The sequence below is a fragment of the Anser brachyrhynchus genome (genome assembly GCF_964034855.1).
Source record: "Anser brachyrhynchus genome assembly, chromosome: 2".
NCBI lineage: Eukaryota > Metazoa > Chordata > Aves > Anseriformes > Anatidae > Anser > Anser brachyrhynchus.
The window spans coordinates 21148194-21170727 of record NC_137695.1 but is presented as its reverse complement, the minus strand read 5'-3'; the positions used below and the strand labels follow the sequence as shown (position 1 = coordinate 21170727).

General features: G+C 34.6%; 1 protein-coding gene and 1 long non-coding RNA gene across 4 annotated transcripts in view; one reads left to right on the top strand and one right to left on the bottom strand.

The window, feature by feature from the left end:
- MALRD1 (MAM and LDL receptor class A domain containing 1) overlaps window positions 1–22534 on the top strand; it is a 271441-nt gene that overhangs the window by 169470 nt on the left and 79437 nt on the right. The window contains exons 29-31 of the mRNA XM_080581229.1: window positions 9962–10090; window positions 15109–15270; window positions 21218–21375. Coding sequence (XP_080437355.1) covers window positions 9962–10090; window positions 15109–15270; window positions 21218–21375 — 449 coding nt within the window. The remainder of the gene's footprint in view (window positions 1–9961; window positions 10091–15108; window positions 15271–21217; window positions 21376–22534) is intronic.
- The window catches only part of LOC308190198, a 65926-nt gene continuing 44936 nt past the window's right edge, over window positions 1545–22534 (bottom strand). Inside the window, exons 3-5 of one of the 3 annotated variants that reach the window (XR_013946998.1) lie at window positions 9157–9332; window positions 7929–7980; window positions 1545–3811 (exon numbers count right to left, since the gene is read on the bottom strand). This is a non-coding gene — a long non-coding RNA (uncharacterized lncRNA). Of the gene's footprint in view, window positions 3812–6218; window positions 6963–7928; window positions 7981–9156; window positions 9333–22534 lie in introns of those variants that run through there. The other 2 variants (XR_013946997.1, XR_013946999.1) reach the window with 2 other exon arrangements.

Genomic DNA, 22534 nt, shown 5'->3' with positions numbered 1-22534 from the left:
TAATAGTGTATTATATCCAGTACTGCATGAAAATACCTTGGCAGAGAACCAGTTCAGAAAGTAACTTGTGTTTGTTACAGTATAGCAACTATTTGTTTTATAGCATCATTTCAGCAAGAACCTCTGTTGGGAAAGCAGTTGCACCATTTGCACTGATGATTTTTACATACTTAAAGCTTTTGCATAGGAAAAGGCCTGTGTACTATTCAGAAAATTAATGTTTATGAAGATGGGTGATTCAAAGGAGGCCTTTCTCATGGAGTTTAAAATGCACAGTTGGAGTTCAAAATACAATCCAAATATCATTTTTTTAAAGATTGGTTTAGAAAAGTTAGTTGGAATCCCGAGATAATAATCTTTCATAGAATTGTCACTTGCATGGTGTATATGTTTGCATTTAAGACACTATCTTTATATGATAAAGAAATCACTCAGAACATCTTCAGTAGCATATACTATGCACAGCAGAGTTTTCATTAAAGTTAAGGTGCCTGTATCCTATTGGAATGTGTTTATGCTTATGCCTTTGCTCTTCAGCAGGATCAGAACCCTGTTATATACCTGCTTTTTAACGTCTGAAAAAAAAAAAAAAAAGAGGGAGAAAACAAGTGCACATCTGAAAACAAAACAAAACAATCAATCAAACAAAAATAGCAACCGACCCCCCATTAGTTTTCTGTATCAACAGTGCAATTGGGGCTCAAATTAAAGTAAAGAGGTATTGTTGCATTGTTAGTGACTTTCACATCAGCTCCGTGTATGATATTTTTTGCCTTGTACTCCACAAGCTGAAATCTGTTTGCGTAATTTTCTCAAGATTTTCGGTATGCTGACCTTCCTGTTGGCACGATGACATGAAGGAGCCTGATCTCACCTTTTTCTTTTTTGTTGTTATTGATTCTTTACCTTTATAGAACAGACAAACAAAATACATTTTGCCAGATTCTTGAAAACAACATTTCCCGTCTGACCCAGGCCTGGGGCATTCAGGACAGAGAAAGCATGTCATGTCTAAATTGTTTTTGTTTTTGTTTTTCAGCACACAGTTCACATATTTATTGTGGTTGTTGTAACAAAGCTAAAAGACAGCAACCACAATCTTATTGTGGCCAAACCCAAGAAGAGTAGCATACAGACCAGAAGGGGTCAGGGGTTGACTTGATTTAAAGCACTTATTCATGTACCATGTTTGTAGCTGCAGAATTGCTGACCTAGCCACATGGCCAGGGTCCCATATGGGAACTGGAGGCCACATCTGTATTTTGCGCTGAGACTTTTTAGATTAAACTAAAATCTCATACAGTATTATAGATATTCTAGCCAAGGTAATTACATAAGCAGAGGAATAGACCATGCACAGAAAAACCTAAAATATAGTTGAAAATTAAAACTTGAATAACAGGTTTGAAATAAACAGCAAGGAATGGAAATAAGAAAGACTTAAATAGGGAAAAGCATGGGAAAACACTGAAAGTTTAGCTGCTTCCCAGTGGGCAAAGATTTCAGATCAGTTCTGAAGCTTTGGGATGTTTTGGGGTAGCCTTCTCCTCCACACAAACTGTCCTTTCAGAATCTGCTGAGTGATATTCCTGGTTCATGGTTTATAGTCAACACAACAAAATAATTGCCTCTTCACAGAAATAACGTACTTCATTGAAGAGAGCAAAGAAGGAAGAGGGGGACTGTATATGTAAGGCCATGTGAATATTAGAATTGTTTTTTGCAGTATAGTAATAATCAATATTTATAGCAGAGTTTAATAAATCCAAAGGCTTATTTTATTGTGCATGTGTTTGCTTTCAGCTTGCTTTCATACAGCATGTTATAGAAAGAAGCTGTACACATCATAAGGGAATCTGCATGGAGACAGGTTAGCTCTGCAGACTTCATAGAGTGTAGAATCATAAAATCATAGAATGGCTTAGGTTGGAAGGGACCTTAAATATCATCTAGTTTCAACCCCCTGCCATGGGCAGGAACACTTCCCACTACACCAGGTTGCTCAAAGCCCCATCCAGCCTGGCCTTGAGCACCTCCAGGAATGGGGCATCCGCAGCTTCCGTTCCACCCCACCCTCTGGGTAAAGAATTTATTCCTAATATCTAATCTAAATCTTCTCTTTTTTAACTTTAAAACAGTTTCCCCTTATCCTATCACTATCTGCCTGTGTAAGTCTCTCTCCACCCTTTTTATAAGCTCCCATTAAGTACTAAAAGGCCACAGTGAGGTCTACATGGAGCATTCTCTTCTTCAGGCTGAACGTCTCCAGCTCTCTCAGTCGTTCTTCGTAGGAGAGGTGCTCCAGCCTTCTGATCATCCTCATGGCCCTCCTCTGGACCACTCTAACAGATCCATATATTTCTTGTGCTGGGGGCCCCATATCTGGATGCAGTAGGTCCTCATGCAGTTGGGACCTCACAGGGGCAGAGCAGAGAGGGACAATCACCTCCCTCAACCTTCTGGCCATGCCTCTGTTGATGCAGCTCAGGATACTGTTGGCTTTCTGGGCAATAAGCATACACTTCTGACTCATGTAGGGGTTTTGGCCACCAGAACCCCCAAGTCCTTCTCTCAATTAGTTCTCTACCCAATCTGTCCGTGTGTCTGGGATTGCCCCAACCCAGGTGCAGCACCTTGAAACATAGACTTGTTGAACCTCATTAGGTTCACTTGGCTCCACTTCTAAAGCTTGTCCAGGTCACTTTGGATAGCATCCCTTCCTTCTCTTGTATCAACTGCACCATAACTGTAGACTTTGCATTTCAGTTATCTAACTCTGTTTTACGTAGCTTATGGTATATGAGCATTTTCAACTGACAAAAGAAAATATTTTCACTTTATTTTCCTTTAAAAATTAATTAAAAGCTTCTGTATCAGTAGAATACTAGAGAGAACTTTATTTTTTATGATTTGAGCTGCTGGGGCCCTATCCAGCAAGGCTCATTTCCCTCAGCTCTCACTGATCTCTACGGAAGTGAAGGTCAAGAAGCAACTGTAGATTTATTGGAAATGTGAGAGGCCTTGCAAATATTGTCAGAGATAGAAACAAAGATGGTTTAAATGAGTTGTATCAGTTGGTTTTTAAGGAGTAAGTTATGTTTTGATAACAAAAATAACATAAGTTCCAAGTCTGATATCTTTTTACTTTGAAGTTTTTATAGAAAGGATGTGAGATGTAAGAGTGGAGTCATGTGTCAGACAGAGAAAGACTGTTCTTAATATTAATTTATCAATTTATTAATTAATTAAGATTGAAATATTTTATCTTGTGTATTTTCACCTTCTTGTACAAGTTTTTACAGCTTTAGTGCCAGAATATCCTGTGCGATCTGAATGGTATTTAGAGTGGTCATCTTGTATACTTTCTAATAATTGACTTTGAACATGTATGAAGTTATTTGCAGGCTAAAAGAAAAAAAAAAGGAAAAAAAAAAGAAAAGAACAAAAACTTTAATTTTGCTTTAATAAGAAGGTAATATACCTTTGTGTTTCACAGAATAATCTTCACTGATAATTTTGTTTTTAAGATTTCTGATACCTGTGCCATGATAACATCTAAAAATCCCATCAGAAATAAGCTGTAGTCTGGTACTATTCCTGGTAACCTTAAGGAGCACTTTAAGCATTACTGATTTGCTCTTCGGCTTGTTGTCTTGTAATAGTGAATCAAATGTGCAACTCGTCAGACATTCTGTTGCTGTTAGCCTGGATTTTGTACACCCGTAATTCTAAAGAAAAGGGTACTCCAGATACAGAAAACACAGAATACAAACACGAACATACTCCTTATTTTGGCATCACAGGGCATCACCTGAAAAATAAACGAGGAGAAATATATGAAAATGTGGGGAAAAAAAAAAAACACCTCTGAATTCAGATTAAACAGAGATTTCTAAAATATTTGGTTACTGCATTGATTTATATATTTTCCTCATTATCTAACAATTCAGTGTAATAAAATTACAAGAAAAAAAAAAAAAGCCATTACAGATCCAATGATCTCAGGATCAGACTTCACAAGTTTTTCTTCCCTTGTTTAAACAAAACACGGTAGACATTGTCATAATTAGCATTAAAATATATATCCATTTTTTAACAAGAAAACAAAACCAAAATGTCATCATACTCCTATTAATAAGAGATTGATTTAACAAGTTGAGCTGAAAAGAAATTTTATTTAAAACATAGCAAAGCTTCCTTTGCCTGGTGGTAAACTTTCTTTCCCTTTCCTCTTGCATATTTGTATTCTTCCTCACCTTCTGTTTATAGCAGACACCACAGGTGAAGGTATAGCAATCCTTCGAACAACTTTACTTCCATGCTCCCATAAATAAGAAGCTTTGAAAGTCTCAGCGGAGAAATCCTTTCTCATTAGGATTCCATCCAAGCTTTGCAGATCAGAGAGAAAACAACTGAAACTTCCTAGTGTTTGGATGCATAGGCCAACCTTTTTGCTTAGAATAAGCCAGCGTTTTCTTTGAATGCTTAACTATGTATCATGCAAGGCATTACATTTAGTGAAGATTTTAGGTCCAGACACTTAAGAAAAGTTCAAACTTTTATAACAGAAATATTCAGTACAAACCTGGCCCTGAAGTGAGGGGAAAGGGAATTCTTGCAGGGAAAGCTGCTGGAGAAAACTCAGTCACTCAAGATACATATTTGTATTCAGATAGAATGTATGTCCACTTACCTGATTTTATTTTTTTTTTAATCATTCTCTTTTTTCCATTTTTTTTTCCTCCTGAGAATATTATTTTTTGCTTTTTTATATATATTTGTATATATATATATGTATATATAACCACATAATTGTCAGGATATTCTGATGAGGGACACCATTATTGTATCATCTGGCTAAAACTTCTTGGTAAACCTGGTGATATTTATGGTAAAATTCTTATTTGATAGACTAATGTTTGGCTTTTACTTTAGAAGGCAATTGTTCTTTCAGTTCATGGTGGGCTGTCAATTTACAAAAATCCTGCTATTTGCTGGTATCCATTCAATCTGTTTTGTTGTATGGGAAGAAGGTTAACTTTGAGAAGTGTAGTAATTTTTGCTAGCTTTAACTTAGTTTGTGTTACCTTAACATGTGTTAACATGAATGTGTTTTATCCTTTTTGACTACAAATGGTACTGAACTCAGATATTGCTGTACTCAGCAGAGAATACAGATGACACAAATGTTTGGTTCCATCATAGCTCTCCATGCAGTATGACACCGAAGAAGAATTTCATATCTCATGATGGCTCTGCAAGAGCAAGGAATGAAGTGCATCCTTGTTGCAAATAATGTGATTTGCACCTGTGTGCTGTACTCCATTGGACTAACAACAACCCGTGTGGACCACACTGGGACAAGCCCATATATTAAACAAACAAACAAACAACCTCCATAATATTCACATGAGATGTTTCTAAGAAATCTGTGATAAGGGTTGGGAGGAGTGCTGTTACTGAGTGGCAAGATTCTTTTATACCACAATGGAAATGGCATAGTGACAGTAATTTTGTAGGTTAAATATTGTTGAAAAGGTCTGAAAGTAATCTATTCAGATGAACTTTTTGAGATATAATCTAGTTCTCTGCACTGGAATCAGGATGTCAGTGATGCAGGGAGAGGGGAAATGATCAGGAGGCAGAGACCACATGTCAAATGTTTTCAGTAGATAATATACTCTGTGATTGAACTTGTTCATAATTATTGGGAAGTAGAATTTTCTGCAAAAGAATCACTTGATTTTTTGGCATCCCCTCTTCTCTCTGTTACCACTTGTAGGCATCTAAAGGGTAAAGCCTGGAAAACCAGAACATTACTCATTCCTCAGTTCTCAGTGCTTCTCCTTAATGTCTTATTTAGAATTTAGCAAAATATTGCCCCTTTCTACATCAGTGTACTATAAGCATGAGCTCCTTATCTTGCTGTTACAGCCTACACAGAGTCTCTCATTCTTAAATAAATATAAAATATTCTGACCTTGTCTGACATGTGTATCAGTGCAAGAAGTTGAAGAGATTTTTTAAAAATCTTTTCTATTGGTTGAACCAGAGCCAGTTGTACATTTCCAGAACTATGGATTCAGTGTTTATTCTTCCAGTTTATTTTGTTTCCTTAGTCGGCAAACTCCAACTTGCCTTGAGCATCTTAGGAAGCCCATTGGCAGACTTTCATATCTACAGGTGAAATTCTGTCCTAAGAGTAAATATAATTTGTTAGATCTGCTGTTTATTTCAGAAACAATGATTTCAGATTAAATCTGGCCTTTTCAGTGACACATACTGTGAGTAGAATTCCCTACAGTTTTTGAATTACAAAAGAACTTTATTCGAAATGATATCTAGCTTGCATCAGTATAAACTTTTCAACTAGCTTTCCCTGCAAAAGGTTGCCAAGGTCATTCATAGACAGAAACATTATTGATGAGTATGTTAATGGTGTTGTAATGTTATATAAAAAGTCATGTAGAAAATGGTACTAAACAGTTGAGGTAAGCAAATGACAAGCTTGATGCAAATTGTGTTTCATAAATTCTGAACTTCACAGTACTGAATATAGTTGAGTTGAGCTGCAGATCTAATGAAGCCTTCTAGGAGCTTGTTATTCATACATTATAATTTAAGCAGAGTGAAACTTGGAGAGAAATATTTGAGTAATATTTTCAACAGCACTTTTTAACTTTTTTTTTTTAAGTTTGATTGTTTCAGGTATTTTGAAAGAGGAGAGAGAAATTATATAAATACTCTCACTGTTCAGCACAATTTAAACAACAAATAATAAAAAGTGGTGAATTTTCAGCTGTCATTTTAAAGCATTTCTACTGAGATAGAATTTCTAAAAAAAAAAAAGAATAATTTAAAAGTATTATTTACCTTGAATATACGTTACATTACATTCATACATTTCATTTCTTACTGTTGACATGGTGTCATTGTATTGTTAAGTGAGGGTATGTATTCCTCTTGGAGAGAGCAGAGAAAATGAGATTCCTGGTGAGCATCAATTCAGCGTACTTGTGTTTGAGTTATGCATTGCTTCTCAAAACAGCTCAACTTCTTGTTCTCTGTGGTCTTAGCCAATAATTAACTCGAGATTTACCCTTTACCTTTCACAATCACATAGCACTGGTCAACATAACCACTGACAATGTATGTAAATCTTAAGTGTTGTAATACGAAAGAGCTGTGTTTTTTTTGTCTGTTTGTTTGTTTCCCATGATTATTTTTTTTTCGATGTGATTGGTATCACAGGAATATTTTATCTTATACAACTTTGTAAAAAAAAGGTCTTGCATTTATAGTCCTCTAGTAGCAAACATAAAGGAAACAAGACCATTTTCGAGAATTCTTGATCTTTTCCTAGTAATTGAAACAAAGTGTCTGGATTCATATTCATGTATTTATTGGCTGTCTTCAAATGAATCTCATCATTCTTATACATTATGGGAGTACTATATGAACTATTCTTTCATAAATAACTTATAGACTGGAGACGGAGAAATGTAAATATATAGCTGGTGATGAATCCAGATTAGAGTTTTTGGTATGCACACATTTGTTCAAGCCTATCTTGCTTGTCTTATGTATATATACAAACACACATATTCTTAGGAGGGAAATTCTTATCTTTGCTGGTACTCTGGCTGTACAAAACAAGATATTTAAAAATGTGAGTGTATGTAAATGTATGTTCCTGCAGCAACCATCAGCAACATACTTCTTTTGCAGGATTTAGTGATCAACAAGCCAAGTCAATTCTGTTGGTCTCTTAAAAGCTACTTAGAAGATTATATGACTTTTGCTGTATCAATCCAAATTGTACTTAATTGAAAAGTGATATCCTGTGTACGCTTTTTTGTTTTTCAAGTCCTGTCATTTCATTTGGCTTAGGGATTTGCATAACATGAAGTCAGTAGTTCCTATTTTACCTAAAATATGTCCTGTGATAGTTTCTTGTGGTGTCCCGGTTTTCAGGAAATGCTGCCATTCCAAGAGGGAAACAAATAAAAGGAGAATGATAAATGATTACCATATTGCTATGCCGTAATAACACTTTTAATCTTTTAATTTATGAGAATCTCAGAGTATTCACTGTAAGGGTAAATACGTTGGTCTACCAAATTATGCGTGGCAAATTTGATCTAGGAGAAGATCAACAGTTTAACTGCTCAACTGATTCTTCTTAATCTAGTTGTTTTTCTACCTCTACTGCTCAGTTGTAAGCTAAGAGAAGTCCTCTATCTTTTTTAATCATTTTTTGATTTTATATTCTTTATTATTTTGGTTTGTGGTTTCATTATTTTAAATATTCTCCTTTTGTGGGAAAGGAATGGAAGAATATCTGTTTCTAAGAGAAGGTATTTTTTGACCAAGTTAAGAAAAAATTCTGGACAAATTTTCATTGTATTAATAGAACCTTTTGTACCTATTGTTTTCTTATCTAGTTTGTGTTGTTGTTGTTTAGTTTTGTTTTGCTTTCTTTTCTTTCTTTCCTTTTTTTTTCTTTTTTTCTTTTTTTCTGTCATCACGTCTTTTCTCAGGATAATTTCACTACTAGTGTTATTTGCATGTTAGAAACATAAAAATTAAAATTAGACCTTCATGATCTTTTGATTTGCTGCCTATCTGCATAGTCTTCAAACCCCACAAACTTGTGGACTTGATAATTATAAGAGAAGGGAGAAAAAGCATAGTGAAGAATGAAAGTACCTCACTCATGAAATGTGCAAGAGTTCTGGAAATGAATAGATATTTCAATAATAGGAATAGAATAATAGAATTTGGAAATTCTGTTCTCATTTAAAAAACAACAACAACAAAATGCCTTCCATTGCTCTGAGCAATTTCTGTTATCACTTATGCTAGGACTGTAAACCAGCATTCTGCATCTGCATGGATGTTTTTTATTATGTAAAATTCTTTGTATAACGGAGCAAATAATGTATTGTTCAGTTTACTGCCTATGTCAAAGATCAAGAAAAAGGGCAGGTAAAAAAAAATGGGGGGGTTGTTCTTTTTCATTAATGCAACATTAAATGCAAGTTTATTTTTAGTCATTGGTTTTCTTAAAATCTTTATTTTGCTTTTAGATATCTCAGATATCTCAGCTCTGTTTAAACTTTTCATAGCATATTCAGAAATAAACTTAGTACTTACCAAAAAAATTTTACCTCCTGTAATTTCTCTCATTTCTATTGTGTGACAAATCCATGTTTTGATATCAGATATTTCACTGTTTTCCACCTTTGACATTTTCTTATGTGGAACCAGCTCATTCCTTTCCTTTCCATGGCTCACTGATGCATTTTATTGTTGTAGCTTCCCAAAAATAGCTGCAGAATAACACAGTCAGAAAGGTAGAACTAATGAAAAATGCTATTTTTTTTCTTAATTCCTCGGCATGGTAATAACATATCTATGTCATATGCGATGAAATAAGATGTGAAAATTGTTGCATCCCAATAGTTCTACCTTTAAATATTTTCTGTTGTTAAGCAATTTAAGTCACACCGCCGAAGTTTCTCTACACTCTTCAAAAAAAAAAAAAAAAGGTTTTAGAAGTGTATGCATCACGCAAATATTGTACAGTATTGAATTTTCCCCATTTAAAATGGTCTTATTTTCCATGTGATGTCCTATAATTATGACTAGTATAAAGACTTCAGCTTGTCTACCTTTTAACAGCTCATAGATCCTATTTTATGGAATGTACACAACAAATAAAGCACGGAAACAGTCATGCTTATGCTGATCTGGATTTTCTTCCAGGCAAAACACCCTGCCCTGCTAGGCCAATGCAGTAGTCTAGGCAAAGATAATGCAGCATTAAAAGAGTGTGACCAAATAACATCTGTTGGAAGTAGTAAATCACTGAAGTCATGGTGTATAATGGCTAAACAAATAAAAAAGAGCATTCTTTGATTTAATTGTAATTTTGATTTTAATGTCCTGTTGTTTTCAGCTGGAGAGGATCCCAAGGAATGCCCTGCCCTCACCGATTTTTTGTGTTGGAATAAGGATTGCATAGAATCTCATTTTGTCTGTGACTATAAACCAGACTGTGAAGACCTATCGGATGAAGCTGACTGCAGTAAGTATCTGTGTGTTAATGTAATCTCCAGTTAAAATTATAACTTTAAATTCTGTAGCATAGCTCAGGTGGATTCATGCATCTGCTCAGAAGATAATTACAAGCTGGTTGCCTGTTCCCCCAGCACAGAAGGTCTGACATTTTAAGATCCTCAGAGGTGTTTACTGCACAAAAATATTTGTGTGATTTGGGCACAAAAATGTAACCTAGTCATTACAAAGATTATATAGAAGAAAAAAATGAACACTTTTATTTAAGGAATAAAACCCATAGATTACAATCCAAATTTACTCTGAAAAGATACATAAACTTATTTATTTAATTGAAAGCATTTTAGGCTGTCAATGTTGAATGAAAAAAAAAAAAGCTAAATAAGCAAATTAATGTACAAGAGCATTTAGGTGTGATTCTGTTATTAAAAAAGTGATTATGCATAAACAAGCCCATCTTTCAGATTAATCCTGTTTTTGCAATCTGAGTCATGTTGCTAAGACATATTCATTGTTCTTTGTTCTTGCTGCTACTGCAGAGCTATGACAGCGTATTCTTCCTATTACATTATTCAGAACAGTTGGATAAAATCCAGTCTGTTTATATTTTTGCAATCCTGGTGAAGACAGACAAAATTTGCCTGCAGGAATTCTTTACTAATGCTATCTGAGATGGAAGGACACAGCTCAATTTTAAAAATCCGGATCAAATTAACAGTCTTTCCAATTCAGATTTGAAATTGAAAAGCAGTAAAACGTTGTACTGTTTTCTTCCTCCAGTTCTTTTTTTATTGACAGTAATTTTCCAGACCAGATATTTGGAGCAGGAAGTCTAAACAGTCCATATATGTAATTCAGTAATAAATCTAATTCTTAATCTTCAAACTGCAGGACCAAATTCTGCCATATTGTACATATGGTTAAAAGCAATCTTGATAGACAGAGAAAATAACTGAATCACATACATCAATGTTCATACTGCGTTGAAGCCCAAATACTCCATTGAAATTCACCAACACTTGGCAGTCCCTTGAAAATCAAAGGTGTTTCCTCTCACATATTTTTACTAAACGCTTTGACTGAACAGGGTACAGAAATAATGACCCATTACCTGGTCATGTAAATTACATTGTTTTAGACAGACAAAAGATTTTAGTACACATGAAAATGTCACTACATGACATTTAACTTGGACTTTCTCCCTCTTTATTGTTTTTGTAAAAGTAAATGGCAGTTCTGAAGTACATACGCTGATGCTGGTGTCTCTGTTTCTGGTTTTGCTTCTACTGCAGTGCTTTGCATTCCAGTGATTTTTTGTGAACCATGTTGACGGAAATGAAAAGTTGAATGATAACTTTCAAAGGGTATCTTTTTCAACTAGACAAATTTTAAACAGATATTCCATATTTCCTGTATGTAGTATGCATATTTTTTTCAGTAATTAAACAAAGTAAGTATAGCAAAATACACTGTAAACTCATCCTTTTAACATTTTACAGACCTTACAGAGACCCAGTAAATCGGAATTGCTGTCCAAAGTAAATAGCTCAATAATGATCAGAAAACTATCAAGGAACTTGATTTATTCTGTAAATATTGTTACAAGATATAGTAGCTTCCTTAGAAAGGCTTGCCTGTGTTGTCTGGAGGGGCTGTAATGGCATCAACTTTCTTTCCTTATTCAGATAATAGATGGTGATATTTCAGGCCATAATTTTTAATGAATCACAGTAAAGCAACCTAGTGTGCAATAGTGCAGAAAGCTTTTTCCAAGGGAAACAAACAAACAAACAAACAAACTGATATTCACTTTAAATAAATAGAGTGAAATATCCTTTCATTGTACATGGAAAAGCTCTAATTACATAAGAACATTTTCATCTCTCTTTGGTCCAGATGTTGGTGCAGAAGTGACAAAATAGCATGGTAAAATAAGAGACAGATGCTGTAGTCTCATGTACAGGGTACCCAGATAAGTCTCAAGTATAATATTACACTACCTGATATATATTAGTTTGAACAAATGAAGTAATAATGCAAAAAAAAAAATGAACATTTGAAAACATTTGAAAATAAAAAACAAATGAACATTTGGATAAATGCACATTTTTTCCCAAGCATATAGACCAAAATAAACGTTATTAGGCAAATATATGTATATATATTTTATCCTATATTTTTATGCTATTTTTCTTTAGCCCATAGTTACCTGCTATCAGGTCTGAAAACTCTGACCACAGTACATTTATAGTTATGAAGTAGGTTCACCCAAGCAGGATTTACCTAAAAAGCACAATTATTTTACATAACATAAATACATAAAACATAAATATTTTACATAACAGAAATAGTTGTCTAACTATTTCCATCTGGAAATAGAAACCTAATTTTTTAAGGAAAAGTTTTTTAAGGAAAAATTTTTTAACTGTTTAATCACAGAAGAGTGAATACCCACAGAGAAAGCCCTTCATGGTCAAACCTGCCCCATTGCAAGTTGTTATGGCCTAATTTGCCTACAATTTTCTCTTTTTCTCAGAGTTCAAAGTCCAGGCTTATTTCACTTTCTACTATTACTTAATACCAGTGTAATTCCAAAGAAACCAATGGGTGATAATCTACTCAAGAGCAATTCCCTTGTGCAGGATTTACAACAGAATCTGGATAAACTGAATTGTATCCGCATAGCCTGGTGAAGTCTTTTCTAAAAAAAAAAAATAAACTCACAGAAATTACTCTATGCTTCATTCAATTCATTCAGGCAATCTTGCAAAATTTTCATTCTCTTTCAATAACCCATTGGAAGTACTGAGGTGAAAAAAGCACACATGAAAGCAGTTTCAATTTTAATGAACTGCACTCAGTTATACACACAGATTTGATTAGTAGCAAACCTCACTGTTGATGAACCAACTAGAGGAGTGCTTGAATTATTGAAATAAAAGCAATTTTTCAGATAAATGGAACAATTGTCTTCTGAAGGCTTCTAAGTAGGTTCTGTTTACCCTGAAAATAAAAAGTATCTAGCAGGTACATATACGTCAGGTGATTCCATCAAACCTGTAAATACTGCTTATAAATATTTATGATAATTACTTTCTGAATGTACTGTTAAAATATTAGGGTAAAATTCCTGAGGACAGATAATCTATTATGAATAGTATAAATTTCATATATAAATTCATTTGGACTTTGATCTTGTTAGAACTGTACAAGAAAATTGTACTTGCTGTTGAGATTAATGGATTCCCTTCTTTGCCCTGCCATGCTTCACTGAGTTTCCATGAAGTTTGTAATGCAGTGTCAGTGTGAACACTCAGTGTATTTGTGTATTCCTTTCACAATTTCCAAAGACCATGCTGCAAATAGCACTAACTGAATGGCTGAGGTTGGAAAGCACCTCTGCAGATCTAGTCCAACCTCCTATTCAAAACAGGATCCACTAAAACAGGTTGCCCATGGCTGTGATTGGTTTAAAATATCTCCAAGAATGGAGACTCTGCAACTTCTCTGGACAACATGGGCAAGTGTTTGGCCAGCACAACAGTAAAATAAAGTAAAATAAAATAGTATAATTTTTTATCCTTCAATGGAAGTTCCTATATTTAAATTTATGCCCATTGCCTCTTGTCCTGATGTGAGGCACCACTGAGAAGAGCCTGGATTTGTCTTCTTTAAACCCTCAAAGCAATTATTTATGCCCACCAATGCACACTATGCCTGTTCTTTTCTGGGCTGAAAAGTCCCAGCTCTCTCAGCCTCTCCTTATGATAAATGCTTGTCTCTTGTAATAAAGTAGGAGTACAGTACATTACAAAACAGTACAGATCTTTTTTCTAGCATTCCGTGAGATATAGGTTCAATAAAGGTTATTCTTCTTTTAAGATATTTGTCCTAGACATTTAACTATGGTGAGAAAGATTTACAGAAAAGCAAGACCAAAAGCTTTACAGTCTGTGTGCATGCAGATCTTGTTCATACAATACAAGTTGATGATAGTGATAAGATATAAAAGTTCTAAAAGTTAATTGTCTACAATTTACATGTATTTTTTTCTATCTATATCTTTTATACCTAGACAATGATACATAAATAACTGTATTTTAATGTTGCAGAATACTTCTAAATCAAGAAATAAACTCTAATTCCTCACATCCATTTGAGGTTCTGAAATAGTCACAGTCAGACCTGCTTCTCAAATGCATGACTGACCATGATGTTTAATAGTTTGGAATCTTTCCCCAGAGTCCTTTTACAGAGGAAGTCTTTGCTTTCACTCAGCAATCATGTAGCTGCCTCTGCTCAAATTCTAACCTGAAAAAACAGAAAAATTTGCTCTTGGAAAATTCAGGTCTTTGGTATGGTAATCAAGGAACAATTATACCTAAGGAAAAGGCCTTTAAAAGCAAAAACAGTGTTTCTGATAGAGATTAATCTCTTCCACAACATTTGTACAATTTTGTTGACTAATTACTTTTCCAAAGTCATTTGAAATAATCAGAGACAAATCTAAAAACAGAAAGTCTAACAAAAATATCCTGAATTCTTTCCAGTGCCCTAATCACTAGGACTTCTCTCTCATCTTAAAGTTACCTTCATACCTAACACTCACAAGGGTGATTCAATATATGTTAAGGAAAAACACCACTGGGGAAGTGGAGTCCATTTTTACTAGCTAATTTTCTAGAAATCATTCTGTCCATTCACCTTGAATAAAAGCTAAAATTGGTGAAGTTATAGCTTTGTCCTCAAGACTCACATGGCCATATGTCTGCAATAACCTTTAAGGCTGTTTACACCTGTTCAGAAAGCAAAGGATGGTGTTTTTTGTGTGTGTGTGTCTGGGGAGGGGTAGGTTATTTTGTTTGTTTCTCACTCACTACCATATATTATTTATGTCAGTACATGGGAGTTCAAGGAATCATAGTATTAGCCAAATAGAATCCTCTCCATCACCATGTACAATAAGTTCATTACAGTCTTGTAGATATAAGAACTGAGATGATAATTTACTTCCTGTTATATTTTCAGGTTACTACACAAGTATTCCTGGAAGCTGTAACTTTGAAACACAAGATCAAGAATGGACCACTGTATGTGGATTAATACAAGACTCTATGGATGATTTTGACTGGAATGTTAGCAAAGGTGGTGTCTCTGGACAAACGGGTCCTGATACTGACCATACACCAGGTATTGCCATGTGTCCTACATCACCGTGGAGAAAATGAAATATTCACTGAATTCCAAAAAAAAACCACTGTCCCATAAATTAGCATCAATTAGTAAACAGTCAGCTGCACATAAGCCAACAGTGTGCCCATGTGGTCAGGAAGGCCAATGATATCCTGGCCTGCATCAGAAATAGCGTGGCCAGTAGGACTAGGGAAGAGATTGTCCCTTTGTACGTGGAGTGCACCTCAAATATTGTGTTCAGTTTTGGGCCCCTCACTGCAAAAAAGGATGTTGGGTTTCTATAGAATGTGTTGAGAAGAGCAATGAAGTTGGTGAAGCGACTAGAAAACAAGATTTATGAGGATTAACTGAGGGAACTGGGGTTGTTTAGTCTGGAGAAAAGCAAGTTGACCTCATCACTCTCTACAACTACCTGAAAGGAAGTTGCAGTGAGGAGGGTGTCCATCTCTTTTCTCAGGTGGCAAATGACAGATTGCAATAAAATGTTCTCAGGTTGCACTAGTTGAGGCTTAGGTTAGGTATTAGGAACAATTTCTTCACGGAAAGGGAGGTGAAGCATTAGGACAGGCTGCTAAGAGAGGTGTTGAAGTCCCCATGCGTGGAGGTATTTAAGACATGGGTGGGCATTGCACTAAGGACATAATTTGGTGATGGTACTTGATAGGTCAGGCTGATGGTTGGACTTGATGTTCTTGAAGGTCTTTTCTAACCTAAACATTTCTATGATTCCATGAAATCTAAATGTGATCAGTTGAGCTTACTGTAATGCAGACAAATAATAGTGAAAAATTAGCACAGTTCACGAAGTTTATAGCAATATTTAAAGTTCCAATGAGTGTTTAAAACACACCCTTTTATATTAAAATTACAACTGAGGATACATAAAAAAGACATGACAAAAATATTAAATGTTTTAACAAACTGAATCTTGTCATTTATACTATCTGATAACTTCTAGTTCCATCTGAACACAGATTTAAAAAAAAAAAAACACACACACAAAAAAAAAACCCTCCTTGCATAGTGGCCTGTTGCCCACATTTTTAATTGTGGTTTCAGCAGCACTGTAGTTTTAAAGACCGCTGTTTTCAAAATGGTCATGATTGTATCATTCTTAATACTCCACATTAGCTTGATGCATTCATTTAGTCATTTCCAAAACAATGAGCTACTAAATACGATATAAAATATCTAATTAATCATCCCATCTGGGAGATAACAGAACTCTTTCTAAAACAGTACAGCATACTTCTGCAAATGCAGTTGTTGTTGATAAGTCTGCAATGAGATTTATAATTAAGGGTCTACTTGAAAAAATGAAAAAAAGAAATACAGATATGAAAATTTTAATACCATAAAAGAGGATATATTTGTCAGTAATCATGCGTTACTAAGTTACTGTAAAAATAGTAGTCCAGTCATCCATTTCTTTTTAGTCACCTAAGCAGGAAGTATAGATTTTGTATTGAATAGTACCTTGATGAGACCATCCAATGACCCTGACTGTGCTGTAGTCGATCTCTGGAAAAGTTTGTGGCATTGTAGGCTTTCTTTCAGGCATCTTCAACAAGGTGCCAGTTTTCTGTTTCCAATATCAGCTTGCACCCTGGACATCCTGCAAACCTTTAGCTAACTCGTCTTCAAAAAATAGATTTTCTGAGAACCCAGATTAGTCTATTGTTTTATTTCCTTCTCCTGATCATCAGCTCTGTATTTTTCTCACCTATCACTAGTATTTTTTTCACCCCTCAAAGAAGCTACTGGATTCATATGAAATCTGTATATGAAACCTTGTGTGTTAGATCCTGATACTCATGATGCTCTATTTGTCAATAGTTTTAAAAATCTACTTTTCCTGGAGTGTCAAACACTTAAGGAGCAGCTGATGAGCAGTGTGTGTGGATGCATGTGAAATGCTTAAGGTTCATAAGTAAGGTCTTAACTTTTCTCCCTGATATTGGCTTGCCTTAATCTTAATCTTAATGTAATAAATCTTAATGTAGAAACATTTCCTCTATTAACATGTTCCTACAAGATGATACAGCCAGACTACTAACAGAATGACTACTGATTATCAGCACAACAAAATGTACTAATGGGCTGTTACAGTTATCTGTGTTATGTAGACAGCAAACTATAATTATATATCAAATATATATATAATTATATTATATTATATTACATTCTGTATTTATTATAAAGCTGAATGGAAATTTAATTTTCATCATAAAGGTACCAATCACTATTTGAGAAGTGCTTAATTTTCCTTTCCATAAATTTTATTTGTTAGGAATCTTATCCAGTTCTAATTTTCATTTTATTAGCAAAGAATAGTTCAGATTCACTGTACAGGTGTCACAATCTTTACTGTTTTAATCTTGAATTTGTATCCTGCATGATCTCCAGGTGGATTTTTTTTTTTTTTTTGGTGTTTTGCATTTCCAAACTCAACAGAGACATCTTATAAGCACATGGCTGTAACCATTTCTGTCCTACTCATTTATCTTTCCTTTTTGTTTGGCAGACCCTGCACCTGCTGCAGGAACTGCTCACCTGATCACGAGGGAACTGTTTTACTGCTACACATCACAATTTGTCATTTTATAGGAAGCAGATATCCATACTAGTCTGTGTTGCTGTTGGCTATAATTGTGGAAGTCCATTCCTCTTGGAAAGGGACAGAACAGACAGGGTAGATATAGAAACTAATTCAGCTGTCCCAGGCAAGCTGTTCCTTGTGAATCAGTAGTCTGACTTGCTTTCTTGCTCTTCCTTTGATGCAGTGTGATGATAAAACAACCTCTAGCCCTTGGCTCTTCAAGGAGATTTTGTGTGTTTTTCTATTTCAGTTCCTCTTACTTAATTGATTCTTCTTTGCATCTTTGAAATTACCCAGCAATTGTAAGAAAAATAAAGTTAATAAAAAGAAAGGAAAAAGTAAAATGGAATTACAGCAAATGTGTTTACAAAATTGCCTGGATTTGTAATTTACTTGTAAATTAAGTGGGCAAGAAATATTCACATTAGCTATAATGAAAAAGAATCACTTGTTAGAATTGCCAGCAGTCTAGATACTGACTCTCTGTAATGTCCAGCAATATCTGTCAGTCCATTCCTGATCCGATCCAACTCCTTCTAGTTCCAAACTCATTTCCTGTAGTTACTAAGCATATAAATTTGTTGCACAGATCATGGGTGCCATTATAGCAATAGAATGAATCCTGTGGTATTATACAAACCACGTACTACGTATATTGGAAGAGCTTTGTGTGGAGGTTTGGTTGTAAATGTGTCATATTGCCTCATCTAGCAAAATCTAAACTAACACAGATTTCAGATGGGTAGCAACATTAATTTCTGAAAAATTTGCATTAGTTTAACAGAGCTAACTTAGTGCGTTAGAACAGTCTCAAGGATAAGATAAACCCTGTGATTTGAACAGAAAGACTTTTAGTGAAAAATAACGACTATGTTACAGCAATGTCTAATGTTCTGCAATTTGACCAAGATGTAGCTTATTCAGGTCTCACTTTTAAAAATTATCATTTCCATAAATTTCCTTATCATACTATTCTTTCCTGCCCCAAAACAAGACACTTCCAGCCTTTAGCCACAGTATCCATGAGCTATTTAAACTCTATGAGGATGTAACTGTTCAAGTTCAGAATGTTTCAACTTCAAAAATATCAACCAACTGAAAAAGCAATTCTATTTAACTTTTGCTGTATATCATTATGCCATATATCATATATTATGTAATATGTAGACAGGCACCCTGGCTTCCCAGTCTGTTGCTTAGCATGCAAATATTTAACACCATTCTACTTATGAAGAATGTAGTATATCCATGTCATTGTAATCTTTCAAATAGCTTTTTCTCACCTGAGAAAATTTACATTCCCTGAAAAAGTTTGAGGCATAACATGATACCCAGATAATCCCACTTGAAAACATCATTTCAAATAAGATTGCTTCAAAGGCAACAATAGAAACTAAGAGCAATTCCTTGACAGTTGCTGCCATTTACAAATTGTCCAAATTCTGGGTTTCCTTCCACTGACATCCAAACTGAAAAATTCTCACTCTGAACTAATATTCATTTACAGGTCTGTAAGAATGGCATGTCGAATAGCAGTCGAAAACCCATTACACAGCTCACTTTATGAGTCAAAGGACTAAAATTGCAATCAATTTTAGGTGGAAATAACTGCAACTCACTTCAGATGGGAAATTACTTTTGATATTTTAACTGCAGTCCAAGTGAGTCTGACTCTTGAAGTGACACAGCAGTGAATATCTTTCCATTTTTGCTTTCTTAAAAGCATTATTTGTCACCCTACTAGTAAGTGACAGATTGTGTCTCTTATTGATCTTACAAACTGAAAGAAAAAAAATATTTTTGTTCCAACAGATTTTTTTAAATGATGGAATAGATCTTGGAGAAGGAGATCATTTGTCTTTTAGGCCTTATAATAAGGCTGCCAGACAGGGGCCTGTCACTAGTCTGCCTGAAAATTTAGTGATCATGACTTTGCATATAACACTTAAACTGTTTTGTTAAGTTGTCAATATAGGGAGAAGCTAGGTTTTAAAAAATAATTTGGATCCATGACTATTTGGTTTGTTCCACAAACATTTCTTTCCTTTCCAGAACAGCAATTAGCTCATCATATTTTTTTTTTTGTGTGTGTGTGTGTACTTACCTCAAGACCATCATGATTGCTGCTCTCTTTACAATCACAGCATCTTAAAAATTACATTCACAACAGACACAAAAATCTTATACCATATTCTTCCCAAATCTGCATCCTTGAATTATTGAAGTATTGTAGTAGCGCAAATGATATTCGTGAAACTGTAAATTGCTGAGCATATGAAGCTCCTAAATTCAACTGCAGAGTATGTTTTATACATGAAACATAAACAGGGTAGATGTGAAGGTGACAAGTTAATTTTTATGGGTTTGAGGATTCATTGACCTAAGAAATAAAAGATGATGTAGTGCAGATTAGCAATTCACTTAAGTTTATCTGAAACTTAATTTAAAATCCCTTTCCACAGGGATTGCCATCTTCTTTACAAAACGTTCATTAACATTTATTTATAAGACAAAGGAAACGGATTGCAGAGAGTCAGTCTTTTTGGATATACCATTTGTCAATCACTTATTTACAGAAAGGTTTATAAGAGCTTTCGTGAGGCTAGCTGGAATACTATTATGATTCTGAATGTTTGGTATGTCTTATGTCCCTGCAAAGAGCAGTTAGGATTCATTCCTTAAATTAAAAATTCTGAACTTTTTCTCCCAAGAAGACTAAGCATGATCTGCCCCATCCCACCCCCCACCCCCACCCCCACCCCAAAAAAAAAAAAAAAGTTGTTATTTGAATAACAGGTATTTTAAAAGTTTTAAAATAGATTTTTGAGAAAGCTTGCTTAATCAGAAAGTTCTTACTGAGATAAAGTTTTGTAAGTAGGCTTACTGATTCTGTTAAGTGTACCTTACCAGCCTGTTCCATCATTTCATACATTTATGTAATTTAAAAACAGAAAGTATTGATTGGCTGACTTTCTGAATAGTATTGAAGAAGAGATTAATGGTTTGGGACAGTAATGTTCTTGTGCAGAAGCTCCTACTTACTTTTTCAGAATCTGTGAATGAGTGTTGGTGCTTGCAACATAATTTAAATTTATTATTCAAATATGAATCAAGTATTTACACGTGGGTAAAAAAGGCATAGTGAGATCTGATGAAGGTTACATTAATATTATATGTATGTAATAAACAGAAATACACGAAGTTTTAACCCAGAACATCTCTGTAATGTATAGGTATACATGTATGTTGTATCAGATACTAGTATCTATGTGCGTAAAAATGCTTTTCCTCTAGAGCATAAAATAGTACTGAAAAACTATAAATTATTTTAATCTTTTTATTGAGGTAAAGGACAACATTTTTTGTATGTAAACTCATCTAACCAGAAGGAAGGAAATAGAGCGAAGATAATTACTACCAAATTCTTCCCAGCCAGCCTTGGAGTCTGCAGAGTTCGGTTCTGGTTCTGGATGTTTGCTTCTAGGCAAACAGGAGTCTTAAAGGTAAGAGAAAAAGCATGTCTACTAAATCATGCCACAGTAATAATTGCACTAGTAGTATTTGCATTTCTGTGTCTAAAATGATCTAAATCTCAGAGGCTGTTAGCTGTACTTCTTCACAGCTTTGCTGTCATTACACCCATATACAAAAATTTTCTGTCAAGATCAACAGGGACAATTTTGTTCTACTCTTAATTTCAGTTGAAGCCCTTTTTCTACATATGTAAGAATTAATATTGCCTATCTATCATTCTCAAACCTACTGAACATCAAAACAGTTCTCTGCACAATTCACTCTTTAACATCAAACAGTGTTAGTTTCCAAAGTTTAGGACAAAAACAAGATATGCGGTTTAAAAGAAAAGTTTTAAACAAATTAATGTTATCATGTATCAAGGGTGTTTGATTGAAATAACTGGCAATAAAGCATTTAACCATATTACCAATTATAGTTCAAATATCTTCTTGCTGTTCACCAAGCATCCTCAATGGGCCAACTCTTAGTTGTTAATTCCCTTTGTAAAATCTCAAGCAGTGACGTGAATCCTTGGCAAATAATTCATTTCACATGGCTCACTGAATAAATATGTTACATAATGCCTTTTTTACAGGCCTGAGCAGGACTCCTATCTGCGTCAGCTTGTTAACCTGTATTTTTAAACATGTATTTATGACAGTTTTATTACATGTGAAGGAATATAAAAAAAATGCATGCACTACAGGTGTTTTTATATTGACAATGTTTATCTTTGGTCTGGTTTTCTGCCTTATATTCATCCCCACTGAAAAGGATCATAGCCCAGTTCCATAGGAATACAGTATAATTCGTCCTGGACTTCAGGAGGTCTCTAGTCCAACCTCCTGCTCAAAGCAGGGTCAGCTACAAGATTAGACTAGGTGAAAACCTCCAGAAATGGAAACTATCCAACCCCCAACCCTTCTGGGCAACCCCTGCCACTGCTTGACTGCCCTCAGCATAAAATATTTTCTTCTTATATCCATTCAAAGAATAAAGTTACCTTTCATTCCACCTTTTGTCTGTCTTTTTAAAGTATATTATTATGGGATGGTATTTTTATCTCTGTCACTTAGTTCATGGAGAGTCTGAGTATTGCCATACACTTAATTAAGAGTAAATAGAGAAAAAAAAAAACAAATTACA